This window comes from Schistocerca americana, chromosome X, assembly GCF_021461395.2.
Source record: "Schistocerca americana isolate TAMUIC-IGC-003095 chromosome X, iqSchAmer2.1, whole genome shotgun sequence".
Taxonomy (NCBI): Eukaryota; Metazoa; Arthropoda; class Insecta; order Orthoptera; family Acrididae; genus Schistocerca; species Schistocerca americana.
The window spans coordinates 438,976,116-439,001,296 of record NC_060130.1 but is presented as its reverse complement, the minus strand read 5'-3'; the positions used below and the strand labels follow the sequence as shown (position 1 = coordinate 439,001,296).

The window sequence follows — 25,181 nt, the reverse complement described above, 5'->3', positions numbered from 1 at the left end:
TGTGTGGCTGTGTTAGATGATACGGGTGCTTGCCATGTAGTGTTTTATTTTTCCAATTTACTTTCTTCGTATCTGTTGGTTATGTGATCTAAAGGGTTGTAGAAGTGGTTATGAAGTTGCAGTGGTGTAGCCGATGTATTTATATGAGTGATTGCTTTGTGTATTTTGCTAGTTTCTGCTCGTTCTAGAAAGAATTTTCTTAAATTGTCTACCTGTCCGTAATGTAGGTTTTTTATGTCGATGAATCCCCTTGCTCCTTCCTTTCTGCTTAATGTGAATCTTTCTGTTGCTGAATGTATGTGACGTATTCTATATTTGTGGCATTGTGATCGTGTAAGTGTATTGAGTGCTTCTAGGTCTGTGTTACTCCATTTCACTACTCCAAATGAGTAGGTCAGTATTGGTATAGCATAAGTATTTATAGCTTTTGTCTTGTTTCTTGCTGTCAATTCTGTTTTCAGTATTTTTGTTAGTTTTTGTCTATATTTTTCTTTTAGTTCTTCTTTAATATTTGTATTATCTATTCCTATTTTTTGTCTATATCCTAGATATTTATAGGCATCTGTGTTTTCCATCGCTTCTATGCAGTCGCTGTGGTTATCCAATCTGTAATCTTCTTGTTTAGTGTGTTTTCCCTTGACTGTGCTATTTTTCTTACATTTGTCTGTTCCAAAAGTCATATTTATATCATTGCTGAATACTTCTGTTATCTTTAGTAGTTGGTCGAGTTGTTGATTTGTTGCTGCCGTAGTTTTAGATCATCCATGTATAGCAAATGTGTGATTTTGTGTGGGTATGTTCCAGTAAAATTGTATTCATAATTTGTATTATTTAGCATGTTGGATAGTGGGTTCAGAGCAAGACAGAACCAGAAAGGACTTAATGATTCTCCTTGGTATATTCCACGCTTAATCTGTATTGGCTGTGATGTGATATTATTTGAATTTGTTTGGATATTAAGTGTGGTTTTCCAATTTTTCATTACTATGTTTAGGAACTGTATCAATTTAGGATCTACTTTGTATATTTCCAATATTTGTAGTAACCATAAGTGGGGTACACTATCAAAAGCTTTTTGGTAATCAATGTATGCGTAGTGTAGCGACCTTTGTTTAGTTTTAGCTTGATATGTCACCTCTGCATCTATTATCAGTTGCTCTTTACATCCTCGGGCTCCTTTGCAGCAGCCTTTTTGTTCTTCATTTACAATTTTGTTCTGTGTTGTATGTGTCATTAATATCTGTGTAATGACTGAATATTTTGTATATTGTTGGTAGGCATGTTATGGGGCAATATTTAGCTGGGTTTGCTATGTCTGCTCGATCTTTAGGTTTCAGATAAGTTATTCCATGTGTAAGTATATCAGGGAATGTATATGGGTCTGCAGTGTAACTGTTAAATAATTTATATATAAAAACAAAGATGAGGTGACTTACCAAACAAAAGCGCTGGCAGGTCGATAGACACACAAACAAACACAAACATACACACAAAATTCAAGCTTTCGCAACAAACTGTTGCCTCATCAGGAAAGAGGGAAGGAGAGGGGAAGACGAAAGGAAGTGGGTTTTAAAGGAGAGGGTAAGGAGTCATTCCAATCCCGGGAGCGGAAAGACTTACCTTAGGGGGAAAGAAGGACAGGTATACACTCGCACACACACACATATCCATCCACACATACAGACACAAGCAGAATATGTCTGCTTGTGTCTGTATGTGTGGATGGATATGTGTGTGTGTGCGAGTGTATACCTGTCCTTCTTTCCCCCTAAGGTAAGTCTTTCCGCTCCCGGGATTGGAATGACTCCTTACCCTCTCCTTTAAAACCCACTTCCTTTCGTCTTCCCCTCTCCTTCCCTCTTTCCTGATGAGGCAACAGTTTGTTGCGAAAGCTTGAATTTTGTGTGTATGTTTGTGTTTGTTTGTGTGTCTATCGACCTGCCAGCGCTTTTGTTCGGTAAGTCACCTCATCTTTGTTTTTATATATAATTTTTCCCATGTGGAATGTTTCCTTCCATTATATTGTTAAATAATTTAGTTAGATGTGAATGTGTTGAGGTGAACTTCTTTAGCCAGAAATTTGCTATCAGGGGCTTTCCAATTGTGAGTAGAATTAATTGCTTGGGTGACTTCATGTTGCAAAATTATCACTTCAGGCATTTGTGGTATCATATTGCATGTGTCTGTTTCTGCTTGTATCCACCGTGCATGCCTGTTATGTTGTACCGGGTTTGACCATATGTTGCTCCAGAAGTGTTCCATGTGTGTTATGTTTGGTGGATTGTCTATTTTAATGTGTTATCTATTGCCTGGTAAAATCTCTTTTGGTTTGTGTTGAATGTTTGGTTTTGTTTCCTTCTATTTTCACTTTTTTTGTATCTTCTAAGTCGTTTGGCCAATGCTTGTAATTTCTGCTTCTTTTCATCTAATTGCTCTATCGCTTCTTGTTGTGAGATTTTACCTAACCATTTTCTTTTTTTTTCTGACATTTCATTTCTTATAAATTGTGTTAGCTGTCCGATGTCTTTTCTCAGTTTTTCTATTCTGATCTGTAGCCTGTGTTGCCATGCTGGTTTTGTGGGTGTCTTCTGTGTGTTGGTTGGTTCTGATCTCTGCCTAGTGTGTATATTTAGTGTAGTGAGTGCTCCTATATAAACAAGTAGTTGTAACTCTTCCATAGCTGTGTTTTCATTAATTTTGTTGTGTATGATTGTGTTGATAGTTTTTATTGTTGTTTCGACTTGTGTGTTATTTGGCGGTCTATACAAGAATGGTCAAATGTCTGTATTTGTGTTTTTGTATTCTATATATGTCAGCTGAAATTTTTCTTCTATATCTAACATGTGTGTCACTTCGTGTTCTATTTGTGCTTGTTCTGGTGGCTGTCTTAAGATTTCGTTTTCCTCTGATTGTTTAATTGATGCGTGTTGTTCTTTGTTTGTTTGCTATGGGATGTTTGAGTCCATTACTGTATTTTCTTCTTCTTCTTCTGATTGCACATTATTTTGTTCCAGTATCTGTTGTACTTGTTGTTTGATGTTTTCTAATTCTGACTGGGGTATCCTGTTATTTTTGATTATTACACGAATCTGATCAGCTAGTCGTTGTTCTGTTAAAAATTTTAATTCTGGGTATCTGGTAATAAATATTGTGTATACTTGTGATCGGTATCCAGTTGTGTTGGTTCCTAGGTTTGTTGCTTGGTAATAACAGAACATGAGGTGTCGATTAACTTCATCTGACCATCTCATCCTCTGTCTTTGTTTTCCTTCTAGGGTGGTCGCAGGAAGCATTTCCTGCAAAACACCTCTATTTGGGTTTAAATCATTTTCCAGTTGGCTAGCAGTGTCGTTACCATTGTGGGCAGGCATAGGGTTCAAGCGTCGTCCCCGACCATGATGGCGCTTGTCCGAGGCTTCTTTAGTTCTGTCCTGAACCAACTAATCACACTAAAAGGGGGGTTAGCCCTATTAGTGGTTTGTTCTTTTCGTCGCCTTTTACGACTGGCAGAACATACCAGAGGCCTGTTCTTTTCCCGGGACTCCACGGGGTCTATTATTATTATTATTATTATTATTATTTTTATTTATTTATTTATTTATTTATTTATTTATTTATTTTTACTGGTTTTTGTGGAAAGGCCTCTTCAAAGTGGTGGATCATTTTGTCAAGAAATATGTCGAATTTCATGTTGACATCATTGGCTGTGTACATCTCTGTCCACCTTTCAGGGCATTTAGCTTGTTCAAGTTCTCTTGGGTGAAAAACCTTTGTAAAGTTTTAGGTGGGACTGGGTTTGAGGTATCTTTGCTAACATCAACTTTTAGAATGACAGCTTGGTGTTCGCTGAATCCTGCATTGTATACTTCTAGAGTTGGGTTAAGTTTATTTCTATTTGCAAAAATTTGATCTAGAGCTGTCTTGGATGTTGGTGTTATTCTAGTGGGCTCGTTTACAAGACCATGCAGATTATAAGTTTTTGCAATGTTAATCAATGTTCTCTGTTTCTGTTGTGGGTGAGAAAGTCTATATTAAAGTCACCACATATAATCACATCCTGTTTCCACTGACTTATTTTGGATAGAAACAAGTCCATTTGTAACAGAAAATCATTAATACTACTGGAGGGGGGATGGTAAATTGTAGCTACAATTAGATTTAGATCTGTAAGCTTTATGGCTGCACATTCAAAGATCTTGTCTGTTCCTATTTCCTTTAGGTTAGGAAGTGGGCTATATTCAATGTGTTGTTTGATGAAGATGGCAACCCCACCATGTCCATCATTTGATCTGGAGTAGTGTTCGCACAATTTGAAGTTTGGTAGTGAGATTAACTTAACTACATCAGTGCAGAGCCAGTGCTCTGCTAGGCATACTACTGAGATATCACTGAGTTCACTGGTCAGCAAAATGCTTAAGTCATCAGTTTTGTTGCTCAAGGATTGAACATTATGATAATAGATTTTCAGGTCTGAGTGGGGTTTACTCAGGGAGCTCGAACTCATATTTACTGTGTCACTGACCTTTAGCTTAAATTGTGCTGTATTCCAGGTATGTTGACTTCCGAGCATTTGTGCTGGTTCTGTTGGTCGTCCTTGGCAGCCGACTCATCTTCCAGGTGGGCCGGAAAAGTATCCACTTGCACTTCGCACTGCTGAGGCATCACATTGACGTTTTGGAGGGATGTCTCGATAATGTTCACCATCACATTAGTGATCCTTTCAGGTTCCTGACCTTTTTGAGGGGTCAGGGGGTTTGTGTTTCGACTCTGTGACTTTGTGACCCATTTGTCTAATGTAGTTTGCACACTATGGCCACTATTACTCTTCCTATTTCCCATCTTGTTTGTCTTTATCCAATTGCTTATTAGCGTCTGTTTATGGTTTCTGACTTTTGGTTTCTTATTGTCCCCCATAGTTGTCAGGAAGGCCAGTCTATTGCAGATAATCTCCTTGCCACATTTGTTTAGGTGTAAGCCATGTGTTGTGAAGTGGTTTGTGGCTAGTCTCTCCATTTCAAAGTTCACAGCAATTCTTTTTTTGTATGCATGTTTAGCTAAATTCAGAGCCTGTATCAGGTGGAGGTTTGCAGTATTAATTTTACTATTTAAATTTTGAACATCATATCTCGTGGGTATAGGATGGATAATGATATTCATTTTGTAGCTTAGAGCGAGTATTGGTTCCTATGGTTCTACCACATGTTTCAACATTAGATCGAGAGGTTTGTCTATGTCGTTAGAACCCCCTATTACAATCAAAGTGTCACGTGTACTGAAGCTTCTTGTCAAATTTTCTGCGTTTTTTATCACCCCTTTTAGTGGGGCACCAGGTTTTACTATGCTTTTTACCTCGTATGAGGGCCCTAGTTTGTCTTGCGGTATTTGAGCACAGCCTCTTCCATGATTATCACTTAATATTAGTACTTCTAGTATACTGCAAAGCCGAAAGAAGGCAATATGGATTACTGTTTCCTTTCATGTTATCGATACTTAAGAATATCATATGGTAGGAATCAATGTAAAAAATAGATTCTTTGGACCACCTTACGTTTCTTTTCATTACTTGTCGAGATTTTAGCAGCAATGAACTCTGTTTTGCGTACACCTGTTTTGCAAGGATTTTGCTAATAGAAACACTACTCTGAATGTTCTGTGTATGCCAGTTCCACCATACTGTTCTCATTGATATGGTGTTTTCTATATCTATTTTAAGCTGAACAACCAGTTTTCAGTTGTGGTCTTATTAGAGATAACAACTTTTCTAGCAGTCTGATGACTTGTGCAGAGCAGTAAAGTTGCAGATGTAGAGAGCTGAAGCTGTAAAATCCTAATAGTATGAGATGCTGGAGCTGGAGTCAGTTCATCCAGCAAGAAGAGTTACAAACTGGATCGTAGAACAACCAAAAATTAGAAATGCACCCACATTGAGGTCTGTAATAAGAAGAGAAATTATTGAAAGTGTAGTTCAAAATACTTATGCTGGGTTGTTACACTGTTTCGGTTGTGGCACATGATCAGTAGTCTAGTAGACAGACAACAAGAGATAGCTTGGTGAACTTGGTAGGACTTTAAAGCGGCTCGCCAGAGACAATACATTTCAAGTCATACAGTGCAATCGCTGGCCTAGCTGGAAGATGTGCCCAGCATACCCACTGCAGGTACCTTGCCTAAACTTAATCTGAAGGCAATGGTTAAGGGTACAACCAAAATCACTGCCTCCTACTCAGTATTGGCATTGTTGCATACTAAAACAACATTCTATCAATAAGTTTTTTGTTTCTCCCTGTATTGTGTTTGGCAGATCAACAGGGTTATCTTTAGAGGTCAATACACATTTTCTTTTATGTGTGTGATATACATTTTGTTGACACAGAAAAGTCAATAATTTCTTCCTGTACTGAAAGTCCTCAAGTTGAATGCTTGCCACATCCATAGCATTTGATGTGCTGTGTACACCCTCTTTTTCATAACTAAAGGTGAGCTCCACAATGAATTTGGCCATTGTTGGTTGTGTATAGTGTTTGTTTACCTGAGGTTCATGAGCTAGAAATAGTCAGGATCATCAGATTCCTATTACTTTAAACTCGAGGTGTCCTTAAGTGACAACTGGTCAGAGAATACTAAAGTGAGTAGTTTGAGGTTTAATAGTAAGAAATGACTACATAATTGGTGATTTGATACGGGAATGGTATATGGAATTTCACTACACCAGACATATACCTGTTGCAGCAGTTCAAAACATCTTCACAGCTGAAAGAGGCCTCATCCATGAACAGTACCAACTGTAGGAACTTAAGCCCTATGATACTGCCCTAGATAATTCATTGGCAGAACAGAACTGTGGATTCAATATCATTTGGCTATATTGTTTTCAAACACTATTTTTTATGGTGGGCATGTAATGGCTGTACTACCAGTACTTTCCACACTGTGTTCCACTAATGGTGCATTTCATGGGCAAGCTGATGAGTGCTTATTAGATGAGTTTTCTCCCATACAATCCAATACCATCTCTTCAAATCCTACTTTGTAAACAATTCTTTGTCGTGAGCTTTGGCCAGCTTTCTACGGCTTGAACAACCCAACCTCTCATAAGTTTCTATCACAGTTATACATTGATTCCAATTAGGATGAAACCTGTTGTGAAACTTTAATATACAGGGTGGTCCATTGATAGTGACCGGGCCAAATATCTCATGAAATAAGCATCAACCGAAAAAACTACAAAGAACAAAACTCGTCCAGCTTGAAGGGGGAAACCAGATGGCGCTATGGTTGGCCCATTAGATGGCATTGCCATAGGTCAAACGGATATCAACTGCGTTTTTTAAAATAGGAACCCCCATTTTTTATTACGTATTCGTGTAGTACGTAAACAAATATGAATGTTTTAGTTGGACCACTTTTTTCGCTTTGTGATAGATGGCGCTGTAATAGTCACAAACGTATAAGTATGTGGTATCATGTAACATTCCGCCAGTGCGGACGGTATTTGCTTTGTGATAAATTACCCGTATTAAAATGGACTGTTTACCAATCGTGGGAAAGGTCGATATCATGTTGATGTGTGGCTATTGTGATCAAAATGCCCAATGATTAGTATGCTGCTCGGTATCCTGGACGACATCATCCAAGTATCTGGACCATTCACCAGATAGTTACGTTATTTAAGGAAACAGGAAGTGTTCAGCCACATGTGAAACGTCAACCACGACCTGCAACAAATGATGATGCCCAAGTAGGTGTTTTAGCTGCTGTAGCGGCTAATCCGCACATCAGTAGCAGACAAATTGCGCGAGAATCCGGAATCTCAAAAACGTCGGTGTTGAGAATGCTGTATCAACATTGATTGCACCCGTACCATATTTCTGTGCACCAGGAATTACATGGTGATGACTTTGAATGTCGTGTACAGTTCTGCCACTGGGCACAAGAGAAATTATAGGACGGTTACAGATTTTTTGCACACGTTCTATTTAGCGATGAAGCGTCATTCACCAACAGCGGTAACGTAAACCGGCATAATATGCACTATTGGGCAATGGAAAAGCCACAATGGCTGCAACAAGTGGAACATCAGCGACCTTAGCGGGTTAATGTATGGTGCGGCACTACGGGAGGAAGGATAATTGGCCCACATTTTATCGATGGCAATCTAAATGGTGCAATGTATGCTGATTTCCTACGTAGTGTTCTACCGATGTTACTACAAAATTTTTCACTGCATGACAGAATGGCGATGTACTTCCAAAATGATGGATGTCCGGCACATACCTTGCGTGCGGTTGAAGCGGTATTGAATAGCATATTTCATGATAGGTGGATTGGTTGTCAAAGCACCATACCATGGCCCGCACGTCCCCGGATTTCTTTCTGTGGGGAAAGTTGAAGGATATTTGCTATCATGATCCACCGACAACGCCTGACAACATGCGTCAGCGCATTGTCAATGCATGTGCGAACATTACGGAAGGCGAACTACTCGCCGTTGAGAGGAATGTCGTTACACGTATTGCCAAATCCATTGAGGTCGACGGACGTCATTTTGAGCATTTATTGGAATTATGTGGTATGTACAGGTAGTCAAGCTGTAACAGCATGCGTTATCAGAAATGATAAGTTCACAAAGGTACATGTATCACATTGGAACAACCGAAATAAAATGTTCAAACGTACCTACATTCTGTATTTTCATTTAAAAACCTACCTGTTACCAACTGTTTGTCTAAAATTATAAGCCATATGTTTGTGACTATTACACTGCCATCTATCACAAAGTGAAAAAAGTAGTCCAACTAAAACATTCATATTTCTTTACGTACTACACGAATATGTAATAAAAAATGGGGTTCCTATTTAAAAAAACGCAGTTGATATCTGTTTGACCTATGGCAGTGCCATCTAACGGGGCAACTATAGCACCATCTGGTTTCTCCCCTTCAAGCTAGACAAGTTTCGTTCTTTGTAGTTTTTTCGTTTGACGCTTATTTCATGAGATATTTTGCCCAGTCACGATCAATGGACCACCCTGTATACTGTGATGGCTCGCCTGCTTTAATTCTTCACTAGTTGTTCCTCCGTGTCGACGTACTGGCTGAAAAAATAGGGGGTGGAAGTGCAACTACTGTCTACCGTAAATGATGTAGCAGACATATGCACAGTTGCGTTTCACAGTCTGTTTACTTTCACTTTTCACAACCCCCCCATATACACATTTAATAAGGCCGATGCACTATTGTTTAACTTTTGATAAACCTCATTAATAGTTTCAAGACAAACCTCCACATACTGCTACAATAGTTTACTATTGAACATTTATGAGCAGTAAAAACCTAACCACAAAGTTCACAGTTCTTGAATAGTAGAAAGGTACTACTGAGCAGACACTGTAATTGTTTTAACACACGACCTATTGGTGTAACACTTATTTCGCTGTTAAGTTGATGCATTGTTGTTGTTCTAACCAACACAGATTCCTTGTCTGAAACTAGGCTGTGGACTGACTGTCTTGCGACCAAAAATTGGGCCCTCATATATCCTCACAATAATAGTTGCTGAAACTACACAGTGTGCGAAGTTTAATTTGCAGAAATACAATTAAAACTTAACTCATTAAATTAACTGAATACATTGAAAAATTAATTCCTTTTATCACTTTTTCTACTACAAGGTTTAGGCCGAATTATTTGTTTGAATGATGAAATTAACATATATAGTTACGCAGACAATACTTTTGACGAAACTGGAAATTACTTTGGAATTAATTAATGTCTGGCTTTGCTAATATGTTTACGAATAGAGCCAAATAAATACTTTAAGAATACTATTAGTCGTCCTTCAAAATGTTTATAACTAGTACAGAATTTATATTTGTTTATATGTCAGCAACAGAATTTAAGTTACGAAACAGTAACTGATTTCACCCTATAACAAAAGATACTAACTAGGAATAGTCGAAATAAATTAGAAAATCAATTACATACATAAAACTAAGAACAAAATTAGACCTGGTGTTATATTTTTTAAGGCTAAGGGCCAACCTTTGTCTCTTATGAAAATGCACATTATACTCTCATATGTTAATGGTAATCAGTTAAAATTAAAAAAAAAAAAAAAACGAATTTAAGGAGGCAGATGGCAAAACAAGAGGGGAAGTAAAATTATCCCAACTTGCCTCGCCACAGTACCTTCATTTGGTTTTTGGACACTACATCCTGTGGCACTATACATTAAATGCGTATCTGCATGTCCTGTAAACATGATTAAGTCTGTTCAACTGAAGTAAGGGAATGCAGGTGGGTGATGTCTTCAACAACTGCTGATATTTCGACAGGTGCACACTCTGTCATTCTCAAGGCAAAACTGCAACAAGAGAGAGTGTAGTGCAAGATAATTCAAAGCCTTGGTATGCAGGTCATCAGGTCATGCTGAAAGACAAACCCCCCCCCCCCCCCTTCCCCCTTCCCCCCAACACCAAAAAACACACACACACACACACACACACACACACACACACACACCAGAAACACTAGTGCCACCACACAACCAATGCTCAGTGTCAGAAGTTATCAGTAGTGAAAGTGGATATTAATTACCAACGGGTAAGATAGCATTAACTCTGTCCCTCCGTCATTTGTCGTTTGACTAGGAAGAGAACAGGATTACAGACAGAATTCAAGCAAAAACCACCATCTCTGTTTATAAGATCACTTGCTAGTTTAATCTCAACTGCTTCCTTAATAACATTATCCTGGTTACATTCCCATAAGTTGTTTGAACATGTGATATCCTGGGAGAAATTCAAGTTTCACATGATGAATTATTCACAGGGCACTTTAAATGACTGTACTCCTTTTTCCTGAAGTAGTGCCACCAGCATCAATGTGGCAGGCATTTACTTGTTACAATACGTAAGCATGCTCCTTACACATACTGCTCATTCAAGACCTTGTATTGCCTGAAGTATTCATTTCTGACTATTGATACCCACATATAGAACCTGCATCAGGAAGATCCAGTGAGTGAGTTGGCGGAGATAATAAGCTCACATTTGGGAAAGGGCTGTTCAGATCACTATCTGGTTATCCAGATTTAAGTTTTCCATGGTTTCCCTTAATCAGTTAAGCTAATGATATGATGCCTTAAAAATGCACAGCACTATCCAAGTGTATGCTCTCATCAATGATGGGATGTTAAAATTTGAACTTACTTCCTTCCTTCCTTCCTTCCTATCAAGGTGTGTTATGTGCCAAATTGTTGGATGGTTGTTGTGACAAAACAGACATCAGCTGCATCCCAGTTGTTTTAGGCATATTCAAGGCTGCTTAGACTCTGCCACATTCCATGCAGTTGAGGTAATAGGTACATTTAATATTGGGTGGGGCAGGGAAATATCCCTACTTTCAAAATTACGTTGTGTAGAGGTGGGAGGTGTTGGGAGAGTGGGGATTGGCTCTAACGACACAGTAATAGTGGAAGTTCCCATTAGGGCCACTGATGGTTGACAACATATGTTGCACAGAAGATTAGTAATTAAATGTGGGAATAAAATTTTGTTAGAACCAGCTGGGATGTCCACAGGGCATGCAAGAGTGGTGTAACCAGTGTCAACACCGGTGATGCCAAAGTACAAACAGACAGGGAGCTTATTACCTTATAGAGTATGAGAGAGAATGCCAGAAAACACCTGACCCAACACTTAGACAACAGTGCCGAGTAGACACAACACTCTTCTCTAAAGAGGCTACATGTAGTAACTTTACCTAGGGATGACACAAATTGCCTTTCATGTTGCAAACTTTGCTTAAAGGAATGATCTGAAGCCGTGAAGTTAAACATTAGGCCAACCACGAGCTCTGACAGATTCAGAAAAGGGGAGCACATGTGGTCACCTGAGTGGGGAGAATCATGTCATTAACTGCTATAAAACAGTTGCATTCCTTCCATTCATTCTGAGTTAAGCCATTTCATCTGAGTCCTGGATACCAAAGGAAGGTCAGCTCTATTAGTTGCAGGATACCCTGGTAAATCAAATGAAGTATCTACAGCCACTGCTACCTTGGAGTACACTGCTACGAGTCTGCAGCCATCTGGCTGTGAAGGGAACTTCAACTTTGTGAGTTACAGTGACTGGCTGGAGATGAGGGCCAGATCAATCTTCCATGAATGAGGGACTGATCTGCCCACCTGTGAGCTGTTTAACTAGGGGGCAGGGCACCTGTATCACCACTCTTTAGCAGTACGAGTACCACCTTACCAGCTGTATGCTAGGACCACCTGTTGCACTGTCCTTCATGTCCTTCATACACACCAACTAACAACAGGGCATGCAGATAGTGCTGAGCCTAAGTGCAGCTTTGTTCAATGAGAGCACAGAGGATCAGACAGATTTTCACAGCCACACCAGGCTGTAGCAGTGCACCACCACTGGACCGTCCTGTGGCAAGGCCGCAGCGCCGACCCCCGACAACACCAGCGCCTGCACCTATGAAGTCCTTGCCAGGTGCTGATGTTCTACTTCGCGCCTTCGTACAATACGGACTGATCACAGCTGCTCCTAGGTAGTGCTGGGAAGAAGGCAGAGTGAATGTAAAATTCTTGCAAATACACTCCTGGAAATGGAAAAAAGAACACATTGACACCGGTGTGTCAGACCCACCATACTTGCTCCGGACACTGCGAGAGGGCTGTACAAGCAATGATCACACGCACGGCACAGCGGACACACCAGGAACCGCGGTGTTGGCCGTCGAATGGCGCTAGCTGCGCAGCATTTGTGCACCGCCGCCGTCAGTGTCAGCCAGTTTGCCGTGGCATACGGAGCTCCATCGCAGTCTTTAACACTGGTAGCATGCCGCGACAGCGTGGACGTGAACCGTATGTGCAGTTGATGGACTTTGAGCGAGGGCGTATAGTGGGCATGCGGGAGGCCGGGTGGACGTACCGCCGAATTGCTCAACACGTGGGGCGTGAGGTCTCCACAGTACATCGATGTTGTCGCCAGTGGTCGGCGGAAGGTGCACGTGCCCGTCGACCTGGGACCGGACCGCAGCGACGCACGGATGCACGCCAAGACCGTAGGATCCTACGCAGTGCCGTAGGGGACCGCACCGCCACTTCCCAGAAAATTAGGGACACTGTTGCTCCTGGGGTATCGGCGAGGACCATTCGCAACCGTCTCCATGAAGCTGGGCTACGGTCCCGCACACCGTTAGGCCGTCTTCCGCTCACGCCCCAACATCGTGCAGCCCGCCTCCAGTGGTGTCGCGACAGGGGTGAATGGAGGGACGAATGGAGACGTGTCGTCTTCAGCGATGAGAGTCGCTTCTGCCTTGGTGCCAATGATGGTTGTATGCGTGTTTGGCGCCGTGCAGGTGAGCGCCACAATCAGGACTGCATACGACCGAGGCACACAGGGCCAACACCCGGCATCATGGTGTGGGGAGCGATCTCCTACACTGGCCGTACACCACTGGTGATCGTCGAGGGGACACTGAATAGTGCACGGTACATCCAAACCGTCATCGAACCCATCGTTCTACCATTCCTAGACCGGCAAGGGAACTTGCTGTTCCAACAGGACAATGCACGTCCGCATGTATCCCGTGCCACCCAACGTGCTCTAGAAGGTGTAAGTCAACTACCCTGGCCAGCAAGATCTCCAGATCTGTCCCCCATTGAGCATGTTTGGGACTGGATGAAGCGTCGTCTCACGCGGTCTGCACGTCCAGCACGAACGCTGGTCCAACTGAGGCGCCAGGTGGAAATGGCATGGCAAGCCGTTCCACAGGACTACATCCAGCATCTCTACGATCGTCTCCATGGGAGAATAGCAGCCTGCATTGCTACGAAAGGTGGATATACACTGTACTAGTGCCGACATTGTGCATGCTCTGTTGCCTGTGTCTATGTGCCTGTGGTTCTGTCAGTGTGATCATGTGATGTATCTGACCCCAGGAATGTGTCAATAAAGTTTCCCCTTCCTGGTACAATGAATTCACGGTGTTCTTATTTCAATTTCCAGGAGTGTAAATGATTGTTATTGAATGATATCTCATTAGCACCCCGGCGCTACACAGGACTCCACTTTCACACTTCCGCTCATTTGTCCTACGTTCACGTAGGAGGCTGCATATGTTGGGCTGCTACTTGAGGCTTGGTTGAATGAGCAATGTGCTTTTGATGTCAAGACATAATTTTCCCAAAACCAGCTTATCACTGCAGTACAGCATGCTGTGCATACTTGTTACCTAATCCAGCCTTGAAATGTTGTTCCTGGCCGGAAATTGATTTTTTTATGAGCGGATACAAACCTTGAAGCATACAGTACACCTTTAAGTAGGCCACATTGTGCACCAGATGCTTCACAGTGTTATTCAGAACTTCAGAAACTGGCTGTAGCAGTGTGTCATCAATGACAGACATTGCTTGCAAGACCTGTAGTTGAAAACCTCATTAAATTAACTTCCAATCATATCATACTGATTTCATAATAGAATTTTGTTTTACCAAGTTGTTTTTAACCTTCGAAGTTAGTGGTACTACCCTGCCACACCCTGTAGTTAAATTGACTTGACTTACTTCCTATTGTTCCTGTTGGATCATAGGGCAGCAGTAAAGACCTTCCATCTGGTTCTGTTTGCAGCCAAACATTTCACTTCACTCCATGTTTTACCAGCTTCCAGAGCTTCATCTTCCACCGTTCTTTTCCCTGTCTTTTTCAGGTGGCCCTGTCTACGTGTTCCTTGTGGGATCCAATCCAGTGCTGCCTTTTCAACAGCTTCTTGTTGTTTGCGTATTGTGTGACCAGTCCACCTCCATTTTCTTTCCTGTACTTGTTCACGGATTGGTCGCTGGTTTGTCATCTCCCACAATTCATCATTTGGTATAACATCTGCCCACCTCACATTTATAATTTGCCGAAGACACCAGTTTATGAAGACTTGCAGCTGGTTTACAATCATGTTTGTTACCTTCCATGTTTTGTAACTATACAGGACTGACTGACTTTATGTTGCTATTGAACAAGTGCAGCTTGGTTCATCTCAAGATGTTCTTATTACGCCAGGCGGGGTACAGTTGTACAAAGGCTCCATTTGCCTTCCGTATCCGACTCTTTACATCCTCCTTGGCCCCTCCATCTTTACAGACAGTACTTCCTAGATATACAAAGGAGTCTACTTGTTCCAATTCCTTTCCATACACTGTTGGCTTCACTAATTTTTCAGATCACATTCTCATTTCCTTAGTTTTCTGAACATTTATTTTAAGTCCTGCAAAATGTCTGCGTTTAGAACCTCAGATGCAATATTATCCATTCCTGGAGCCTTCCTGTTCTTTATCTGTTTGAGAGCTATTTTAATTTCAGTCTTAGTTGAAGTGTTTACATTGATTCTGTCACTGGCATCTGGAAAATTCCATCGCCTCTACCTCTCTTCAGGTGCTCTCTGTTTAAGACTTCAGAAAAATGTTGTCTCCAGCTTCTAAGCTGGTCATCTTCTGTCATCAACAGTCAACCCTCTTTGCTTTTCACAGGTCTATTCTCGTTGTAACCTTTTTTTTGGACTACAGTCTAGTGATGCGGTACAGTTCTTTTGCATCACCCCTTGCTGCAGCTGTCTCTGCTCTGAGAGCTTGCTCATCCATCCACTTTCTCTTATCATTCCTCACACTCCTCTTTATTTGAGAGTCAGTAGCTGCATACTCAGCTTGCATTCAAGTTTTCTGCTGTCTTGTTTTACTCATATTTAATTTGGCCTTAATCTCCTTCCTACAGCTGATCAAATTCCATGTACACTCAGACATCCAATCTTTTTTCAGATGGTTTTTAAAGCCAAGGACCTGTTTGCTCACATTGCAATAGACATCCTTAATCTGAGTCCATGTATCATCAACAATATTTTTATCATTTTCCTGTGCTTCTTGGAGTGCCTCATAGTGGTTCCTTAGCTCAATACAGAAAGCTTCTTATTTTGCTGTTATTCTGTTTTCCCACATCATATTTTTTGTTCCATTGTTCGAACTTTCTATTTGTAGCCATGATTTTTAGTCTAAAATTTGCAACAATATGGTGGTGATCACTGCCAACATCAGCCCCACATTTATTTATCACGTTCATCAGCGACCTTCTGAATTTTTTGCTTAGCACTGTATGGTCAATTTGGTTTTCCATTCAGTGATAAGGGATACCCATGTAACCTTATGGCAATTCTTGTGTGGGAGTAATGTACCTCCAATCAACAAATCGTGACTGGCACAGAAATTTGAAAACATATCCCCATTTTCATTCATTTCTCTGATACCATGGACTCCCTTTACATGCTCTAGGCCATCAGTACTCTTTCCAACTTTTGCATTTAGGTCTCCCATAATAATAAAAATGTCTATCTTACTAGTACTTTTAATGGCGTAACTTAATGAGAGTTGAAATTCTCATTCTGTTCAGTATCTGAGGTTTCTGTATGAGCATAGCATTAGATGACTGTAACATTTCGAATGTTTGTCTTAAAACGTGCTGTCAGTAGTCTTTCTGAAACCGATTTCCATTCCATAAGACTCTTTTTCGGTCCTTTGGTTAATAAAAGTCCAACTCCATTTTTGTGCTCTGCATTCTCTCCAGCAGGTCCAGAGTATAAAAAGGTGTATCCATCTTGTGTTTGGATTTCTCCAAATCTAGCCATCTCACCTCACTAAGTCTGAAATGTCCAACCTGTAACTTGTTATCTCCTTTGTAACCTGTTTCAGTCTGCTGACTTCTCTCAATGTTCTAATACTCCAGAAACCTATTTCCATTGTCCTTTTCATGCCAAAGGTCATCATATTTGAGTGTGTTCGGCTGTTCTTTTCTGCTGTTTCTTTAATCATTTGTTTTTGGGAGTGCCAGTGATTGTCCCACAGCTCCCTAGTCTGGTGGTGGGGCTGCCACCTAAGAGCTTCCAGACTTGCCCGATTTTCTTTTAAGGGTATCCCCCTAGGGCAGCTGGCTTCCTTACGCCTAAGCGTCCCCCCTTACCCATTATTATGATTTGAGATGGTACAGGAAAAGGACAGGGTAAGGACAGGCTTGGAATAGGTGAAAAGGACCAGTAGGCTGTTGTGGGACACACTTCGTCTGGCTCCACCACCTCGACCAATCCGGCATGGGTGACCCTGCTGGTAGCTAAGCCACCGCTGGCACAGCCCTCAGGATCCAGAACACACACACCTCCTTGCCCACACAGTCAGTGCTACTGTAAGGCGGTGTCCCCTGAGGAGGAATAGTTAAATTACCCTACAGCAAAACCCATGGTTATCACATCACCCTTCATACCAATTCTCTTCAAAAGTAGAACAATATGCTGTTACAGGGCACATGCAGTGCCCCAAAATTTATTCACAGAAATTAAATGGGGAAAAAGATAAATCTGAAGTAACTTACCTATTACACATCCAAAGGGACCTCTCAAAAAAAATTTCCAGATGTCTGAAATTCATCAAGAGAAAACCTACTGAAATAGTGGTATAGAAACAGTGTTACATGCAGCCAAGCTTTTGAAAATGAAATGCTTTGCAGATTACATTACAGTAATGGAACTGCGCAATACCCTTGATTATATCACTATTATACTAACATGCAGTGATGTCATGCAACTTGACATTGTAGAGCTGACCGGGTATCATCTTGGAAGAGGTGCCTTGGGGTAATTGGAGGTGATGACAATGAGTGTGAACACACGGGTAGCTGTATCCCTGTCCTTGGAGGCCTGCACCTAAGTTCACAAAGAGCCTTCCTGATGCTGTCTTCCCAATGAAGAGTTACAGCCATCCAGTTGGATGTAAGAGGTCCCTGTGGTCAACTGCATTGCCAAGCAATTGAAGAACTGACGTGTTGGCCATTCAGGTGTGCCTCAGGGTGTGGACTGCAGAATGATGGGCCACACCTTGTAGAGTCTTCTTTCTGAAAGCAGTGGAATCATATGAGATGTATATGTTTTACGAAAGAGGGGTCAGCTGCCACCTTCATAAGAGGTGTCCATGTTTGCCCGTTGACTTTGCTTGGTCCACCCTTCAAATTTTAGAGTCCCGTAAGCTGAGTGGGTGTGCTAGTGGAACCTTGTCTCCTGATGGAAGGAAAAATTCTACCAATGGTGTCATTGTGATGTGGTGACATCCCTGCAGAAATATATCTAATGCCCTCTGTTCTGCCTCTTGCAAAAGGGCCCTGTTATATCACAATGTCCAGCAACTTGTATGTGTTGACATTCAGCTTTCTAACCCTGTTCAGAAAGTTTTCAGTGCACCACCACCACCACCACCACCACCACCACCACCACCACCACAACTTTTGCAACACGTTGTTCAGTTGTTCCCTATAATAACTACAGCTGTTTCTTCACCTGTATCATCGCACCGTGCTTGCCCTCAGAATTTCAAATGTCCACATATTCCTCAAATGCTGGTTACACATTGTGTGTGCCATAGCATCTCCCAATGAATAAAATCTGGCCATATGTAAAAGCTGTTCCTCCCATCTACATCACATCTTTGCAGCCTGTTATGAAAAAGGAGAGAGTAGGATAGTGGTACTGTCGTGTAGGATGGGTCCTGACATACTTGTCGAGGATTGATCTGTCCAATGCTCTCTTAATGCACCCAGCTGCTTGTGCTGCTTTGTATTGTCTGTTTTCATTTGTGCCCTCTGCTTCACTAAGGTCTGAACTGCCTCTACAGTGGTAAGCATATCCACCTCTGTTTTGTTCATTGCAAAGCCTTTGTCCATAATAAAAGAAAAAATTCAGTAGTAAAAGAACCAACATCAACACCATAGTCGTATTTCCTGCCACTGCACGCACCTGATTCTTGTATCTGACTACTAACTGTGGGCATGCCCTACATTCCCTGGTGTAATGTCCAGGCATTCTGTTGAAGTAATTAGACACTGCTTGCTCAGCCTTAACACATTCAGGACAGTTAATTTTCACTCACCGCAATGAGGTCATGCTACAGAGTGTTGCACAACAATGTCGCTCATAGGTACTGGCTCTGGTGAGACAAGTGTGACAACTGGCTGATGATGCCAGTGTTGGAGAGGCCTGTTTTGGCTGCAGAGTGATGTGTGCCGGAAGCTGTGGCATGGGATATCTAGTACCACACTGACTGCGGATTTGAGAATGCTCATTTGACAACACTATCCTTTACTATGTGAGGTTCCTACAGTACATCAACAGCTGCGACCAAACTGCTGACTGCAGCAAGGCTCATCGGCCAGGATAGTGTGAACAGCACACAGCCTTAGGTGGCTGTTGAGGGCGTGCAGGTGTCTCGAGTTGAACCCGAGGCCCTCAGAGAGTGTCAGTTGATGGCACCCATTGGGTAGCCTCACATTTTTGTATCCAGTTCAAAGCTTGCAACTGTAGGAGCTAGCTGACTGCATGTAGATTGTCAGATTTGCCCAGTGATGCCATTCGATGAGGCCTTCATAGCTTAGCTGCACGTTCCAACAGTGACCTACATGGTGACAGTGCAGTTCGAATGCACCGAATCCACAGCACCGAGAAGGAATGCTGCTGCTGGCTGAGCAAAGAGCATTTCCACTCACTCTGGCTTGGTGTGTGTTGACAAGAACTAGGTTTCTAGTGTTGTGGTCCAGCATGTAGCAATCTAGTACATCCCTGATGGTAGAAGGTCATGTTGCAGTGTCTAAGGCACCACTGTGGAATTACATCGGTCACGGGCTTGTATGCCCCTCAGCATGTTGCAAGGGCACATCTGAAGTTGATGCCTTAACACTGCAATATATACTGGTCCGTCCTTATGTTATACCTACTCCTGACACCTTGCTACATGGATCGTACTCCTATAAAAGCCACAAGTGCAAAACCTTTCCTACGCAGCCACACATTATGTGATTGTGTTATTCCTGTCCTGTTACAGGTGTTCAGATGCCTCTGAGCACTATGGAACTTATCATCTGAGGTCATCAGTCCCCTAGAACTTAGAACTACTTAAACCTAACTAACCTAAGGACAGCACACACATCCACGCCCGAGGCAGGATTCGAACCTGTGACCATAGCGGCCGCGCGGCTCCATACTGAAGTGCCTAGAACTGCTCAGTGTCACAGGTGTACCCTACCCTGTATTGGACAGGGGGCCACATACAAAAGTACTCGTATTGTATACCAGCTCTGCTTTAACTTTTGCACAGGCTTTTGTGTGGACATGACTACCTAACAACTGCCCACCTGAACGATTAACCACTACTGTACTGTGCCCATGTTTACTATGTTGCAGCACCAGTAGGAAGGATTAGTGAGTGATTTCACTGTTACCTGGGGCACACCTGAGTGTGAATATTACATTTAGCGCACTGTTGATAAATGCATTTTCTTTGTCCTCCACATAATGAGCTGTATGACCTATAAATGCGGATATACACTCCTGGAAATTGAAATAAGAACACCGTGAATTCATTGTCCCAGGAAGGGGAAACTTTATTGACACATTCCTGGGGTCAGATACATCACATGATCACACTGACAGAACCACAGGCACATAGACACAGGCAACAGATCATGCACAATGTCGGCACTAGTACAGTGTATATCCACCTTTCGCAGCAATGCAGGCTGCTATTCTCCCATGGAGACGATCGTAGAGATGCTGGATGTAGTCCTGTGGAACGGCTTGCCATGCCATTTCCACCTGGCGCCACAGTTGGACCAGCGTTCTTGCTGGACGTGCAGATCGCGTAAGACGACGCTTCATCCAGTCCCAAACATGCTCAATGGGGGACAGATCCGGAGATCTTGCTGGCCAGGGTAGTTGACTTACACCTTCTAGAGCACGTTGGGTGGCACGGGATACATGCGGACGTGCATTGTCCTGTTGGAACAGCAAGTTCCCTTGCCGGTCTAGGAATGGTAGAACGATGGGTTCGATGACGGTTTGGATGTACCGTGCACTATTCAGTGTCCCCTCGACGATCACCAGTGGTGTACGGCCAGAGTAGGAGATCGCTCCCCACACCATGATGCCGGGTGTTGGCCCTGTGTGCCTCGGTCATATGCAGTCCTGATTGTGGCGCTCACCTGCACGGCGCCAAACACGCATACGACCATCATTGGCACCAAGGCAGAAGCGACTCTCATCGCTGAAGACGACACGTCTCCATTCGTCCCTCCATTCACGCCTGTCGCGACACCACTGGAGGCGGGCTGCACGATGTTGGGGCGTGAGAGGAAGACGGCCTAACGGTGTGCGGGACCGTAGCCCAGCTTCATGGAGACGGTTGCGAATGGTCCTCGCCGATACCCCAGGAGCAACAGTGTTCCTAATTTGCTGGGAAGTGGCGGTGCGGTCCCCTACGGCACTGCGTAGGATCCTACGGTCTTGGCGTGCATCCGTGCGTCCCTGCGGTCCGGTCCCAGGTCGACGGGCACGTGCACCTTCCGCCGACCACTGGCGACAACATCGATGTACTGTGGAGACCTCACACCCCACGTGTTGAGCAATTCGGCGGTACGTCCAACCGGCCTCCCGCATGCCCACTATACGCCCTCGCTCAAAGTCCGTCAACTGCACATACGGTTCACGTCCACGCTGTCACGGCATGCTACCAGTGTTAAAGACTGCGATGGAGCTCCGTATGCCACGGCAAACTGGCTGACACTGACGGCGGCGGTGCACAAATGCTGCGCAGCTAGCGCCATTCGACGGCCAACACCGCGGTTCCTGGTGTGTCCGCTGTGCCGTGCGTGTGATCATTGCTTGTACAGCCCTCTCGCAGTGTCCGGAGCAAGTATGGTGGGTCTGACACACCGGTGTCAATGTGTTCTTTTTTCCATTTCCAGGAGTGTAACTGCAGGTGAGCTACTTTGAGCTCTGAATAACCACAGAATGAGGAAATAGCAAGATTCTACAGAGTGCCTTGATTTCACCCATTTGAATTGCAGAGCTTGACAACCACTGAAGAAATTGGGTGTAGATTATAAGCAAGAGAGATGCCAACGCGGTATCACTTCAAATGAAGTCCCAACACACGTATTCCAGAACTCTAGCAGCCATGAACTGGAACTACGATAGACTTGTGAGGACACAATTAAGACTCAAACACTCTCAGCTAGTTTCTTATCAGGACTGATGAGGTTTTTTATTTTTTTATGCATTCAGAGCTCGTGAAAAATGTGGACTTTAAAACTAAGCAGTAGTTGTTACAGTTATGTAACATTATTTTGATTTTTGGAAAACTTCCAACAAAATTTAGGGCTGCAAAAGTAATAGCTGCCAAAAAACCTGGCAGAGGTGGCAAGAAAGAATCACATTACAGACCTATATCACTACTTAGTGTTGTTTATGAACTACTAGAGTGAATATCCAACCATTATCTGACAAAGTAAATCCTCTCCAATGAGCCGGTTTTCGAAAGAATCACAGTTGTTGTGATCAGGATTTGACATTAAAATTTTTCGTTGCAGCAACCTGCCAAGATAAACTAAAGAGTGCACCTTACAGCTGTGTTTGATACCATATGGCAACGTAACCTGCTACTTAAATTCACGGAAATATTACTGTGAAAAATTGTGGGTAATCTAATGAACAGCATGCTTACTGATGGATGATTCCATGTATTCCTTGGAGAAAAAGGTAGCAGATGGTGAAGGGTGAATGATGGACTACCATAGTGCTCCGTGCTATCACCAACCCTTTTTAATTTTTATACCATAGATACACCCAATGCTTGCTCTTATAATATCCAGTTGTGTATAACATAGAACTAGCTTATCAACTGTGAAACCTGGGTAAGTGTGAAGGAGCTTTAACCACAAATGTACATATAATGGATGATAACTTCAAGAACTGGGGATTGAAGCCAATTCCACTTAGGTAAATGCTTACCAAATTAATAACAGTGAGGTGAATCACATACTATATTTCATCTTCAAAAATGTTTCTCTGGAACATAATCCATACCAAAAATACTTGGGGGATTCATTTTGCACTTGGCCATTATTTATAAGAACAACTTAGAAATTATAGCAAAAAATAGTGAACACTTGAACTGACATTTTTAGAAAACTAGCTGGGTTAAGGCCAATTTGCACTGGCCATCACAGCAGGGTATATTCACATTGTCTGTCATCTCACGTCAAGTCAATGCAAGTCATGTGATCTCAGCTCACATGGCTGTCCTCAACTGTTTTTAATCTAACAGATAACAAAGACATCGCATAACAACTGATACCAACCATGAAAACTGTGACCTAACAAAAGCATGACAAAATTAAGTATGGATGATGAAAACAATCAAAACTTTGTTCCCAAGAAACCTTGAAAATGTCATGAAGTGATGTGACAGCCAGTGTGAAATGGCCTTCAGAATGGTTTGGAAACGCTGATGCTCTTTGCTGTTAAATTGGCATTGTTTTTTTCTGTGGCATATATTGAGCTCCAGTATGAAGAAACAATAAACATGCATGCTAAATTGGTGTTAAATTAAATCAAACAATGAAAATAATTTGTGGCCTTACTAAATAAACACCTTACACCACATTCAGTTAGACGAGAAGCAGCAGCCTTTAAGTGATATAAAAAAGTGTACTACTCATCAGGACTCACTTCTAACCAATCAGCTACATAATATATGTATCAGAAGAGTAAAACCCAGAAAACAACCCTGGCCAGCACAAGATGTGCCTCCGGTATATGATATATGCCAGGGATGAAAAGAGGTTTGGCAAAGTTTCTTCCAGCAAATTCTCACCTTAATTCCGATCGTGTTAAATGTGTGAATGGATTTGGTCATTGCAGGAAACTATGTACAGCTCTGAATCAATTCTGTATGTCATGGAAGGTGTGGTGCCTGTTTGTATGAATGAATACAAAGATGTCCTCGTGCACAACCTTGCAATTGTGCACACTATGCAACACCTGACTGAAGAAGGTTGACTACAAAAATTTCATTGTGGACTCAGTGAAATGTGTCTGTTAACACAAAGATCTATGTACTGATTGTGAGATTTGGATATTAAGCTATGAAAATTTTTTGGAGCTTGTTTGTTTACGTTACGTATTGTCTAATGTATCTGTAACCATTTATGTATAAAGTACTTTTGTAAGAATGGAAAATGACCATGTAAGCCCTAATAATAGAGTAGAGTAGATCAATCAGTATTAGATTATGCTGCTGGGCACGAAATACTCAGCTTGCATGGCTACTTTACAACCAGTGACATTTAGACAGCCCAAACCACCCCCCCCCCCCCTTTTTAACCTCACTAGTCGTCTCTAAATTACAACTTTTCTTAATTATGAAGGTGACATTTTTCCTTCGAACCTGAAATTCTCCTAGCTGTGCTCTCACCTAGCCACTGCCCCACACCCACTTCCACCCCTCTCACTGTTTCCTCCACTACACTCACTCTATACACACTCTCCCCTCTCTGTAGTCTTCCATTCCTCCATTCTATCTCCTCCTTACAATCCACCCCTCAGCTTCATTGTGTACCAAATGCATCTCTCTCTGTTGTGCCACATTCTTATTGCATCCTCTTGTGGCCTGTCCCTACGTTGAGGTCAACCACCTTTCTCCTCTTGCCATCTCCATTTGACACAATGTCACAAAGTTTTATGTCTTAGTTATGTGCCCATTGATCACACAATGCCTCAACTGTAAGGTGAGTTGTTACACTTACTTATTCCAATGCATATTTCGTGTTCAATAAGGATGAAATTATGGCTGCCTGAAGTTGTTATCTGTGCAGGTTTGTTTGTTAAAAAAGTTCAAGTATGGTGTTACATCATATTCACCCATTTCACTTTATGCTATTATGCCTGGAACTGTGGGTCACGCATACAAGCACATGCCGCCGCCACCCCCCCCCCCCCCCCCCCCACACACACACACGTTGCTACATGTGTGCCTCCACTTCATTAATAGTGATGGTGGTGATTCTGTCTCTTTCAGGGAGGTGACGGCATGACTGCGTTACATGTGGCTGCAAAAACAGGAAATCTTGAGGCTTGCCAGTACTTACTGTCAGTACCAAACACCAAAAATAATTTTGTGGATACAATTGATGATGGTGGCTGGACTCCATTGGTTTGGGCTACAGAGAACTGTCATGCTGATGTTGCAAGGTATTTAGTGAGTGGAGGTGAACATTATGCTGTCATTGCTAAGTGAACTTGAGGTATTCTTCAAAT

General features: G+C 42.4%; 1 protein-coding gene across 5 annotated transcripts in view; it reads left to right on the top strand.

The window, feature by feature from the left end:
- The window catches only part of LOC124555813 (histone-lysine N-methyltransferase EHMT2), a 280,266-nt gene that overhangs the window by 137,665 nt on the left and 117,420 nt on the right, over positions 1–25,181 (top strand). For all 5 annotated transcript variants that reach the window (XR_006968595.1, XR_006968596.1, XM_047129879.1 and 2 more), the window contains one exon: positions 24,943–25,115. Coding sequence is in view for 3 of the 5 variants with exons in the window: in XM_047129879.1 (XP_046985835.1) it covers positions 24,943–25,115 (173 nt within the window). In the remaining 2 variants the exon portion in view is untranslated. The remainder of the gene's footprint in view (positions 1–24,942; positions 25,116–25,181) is intronic.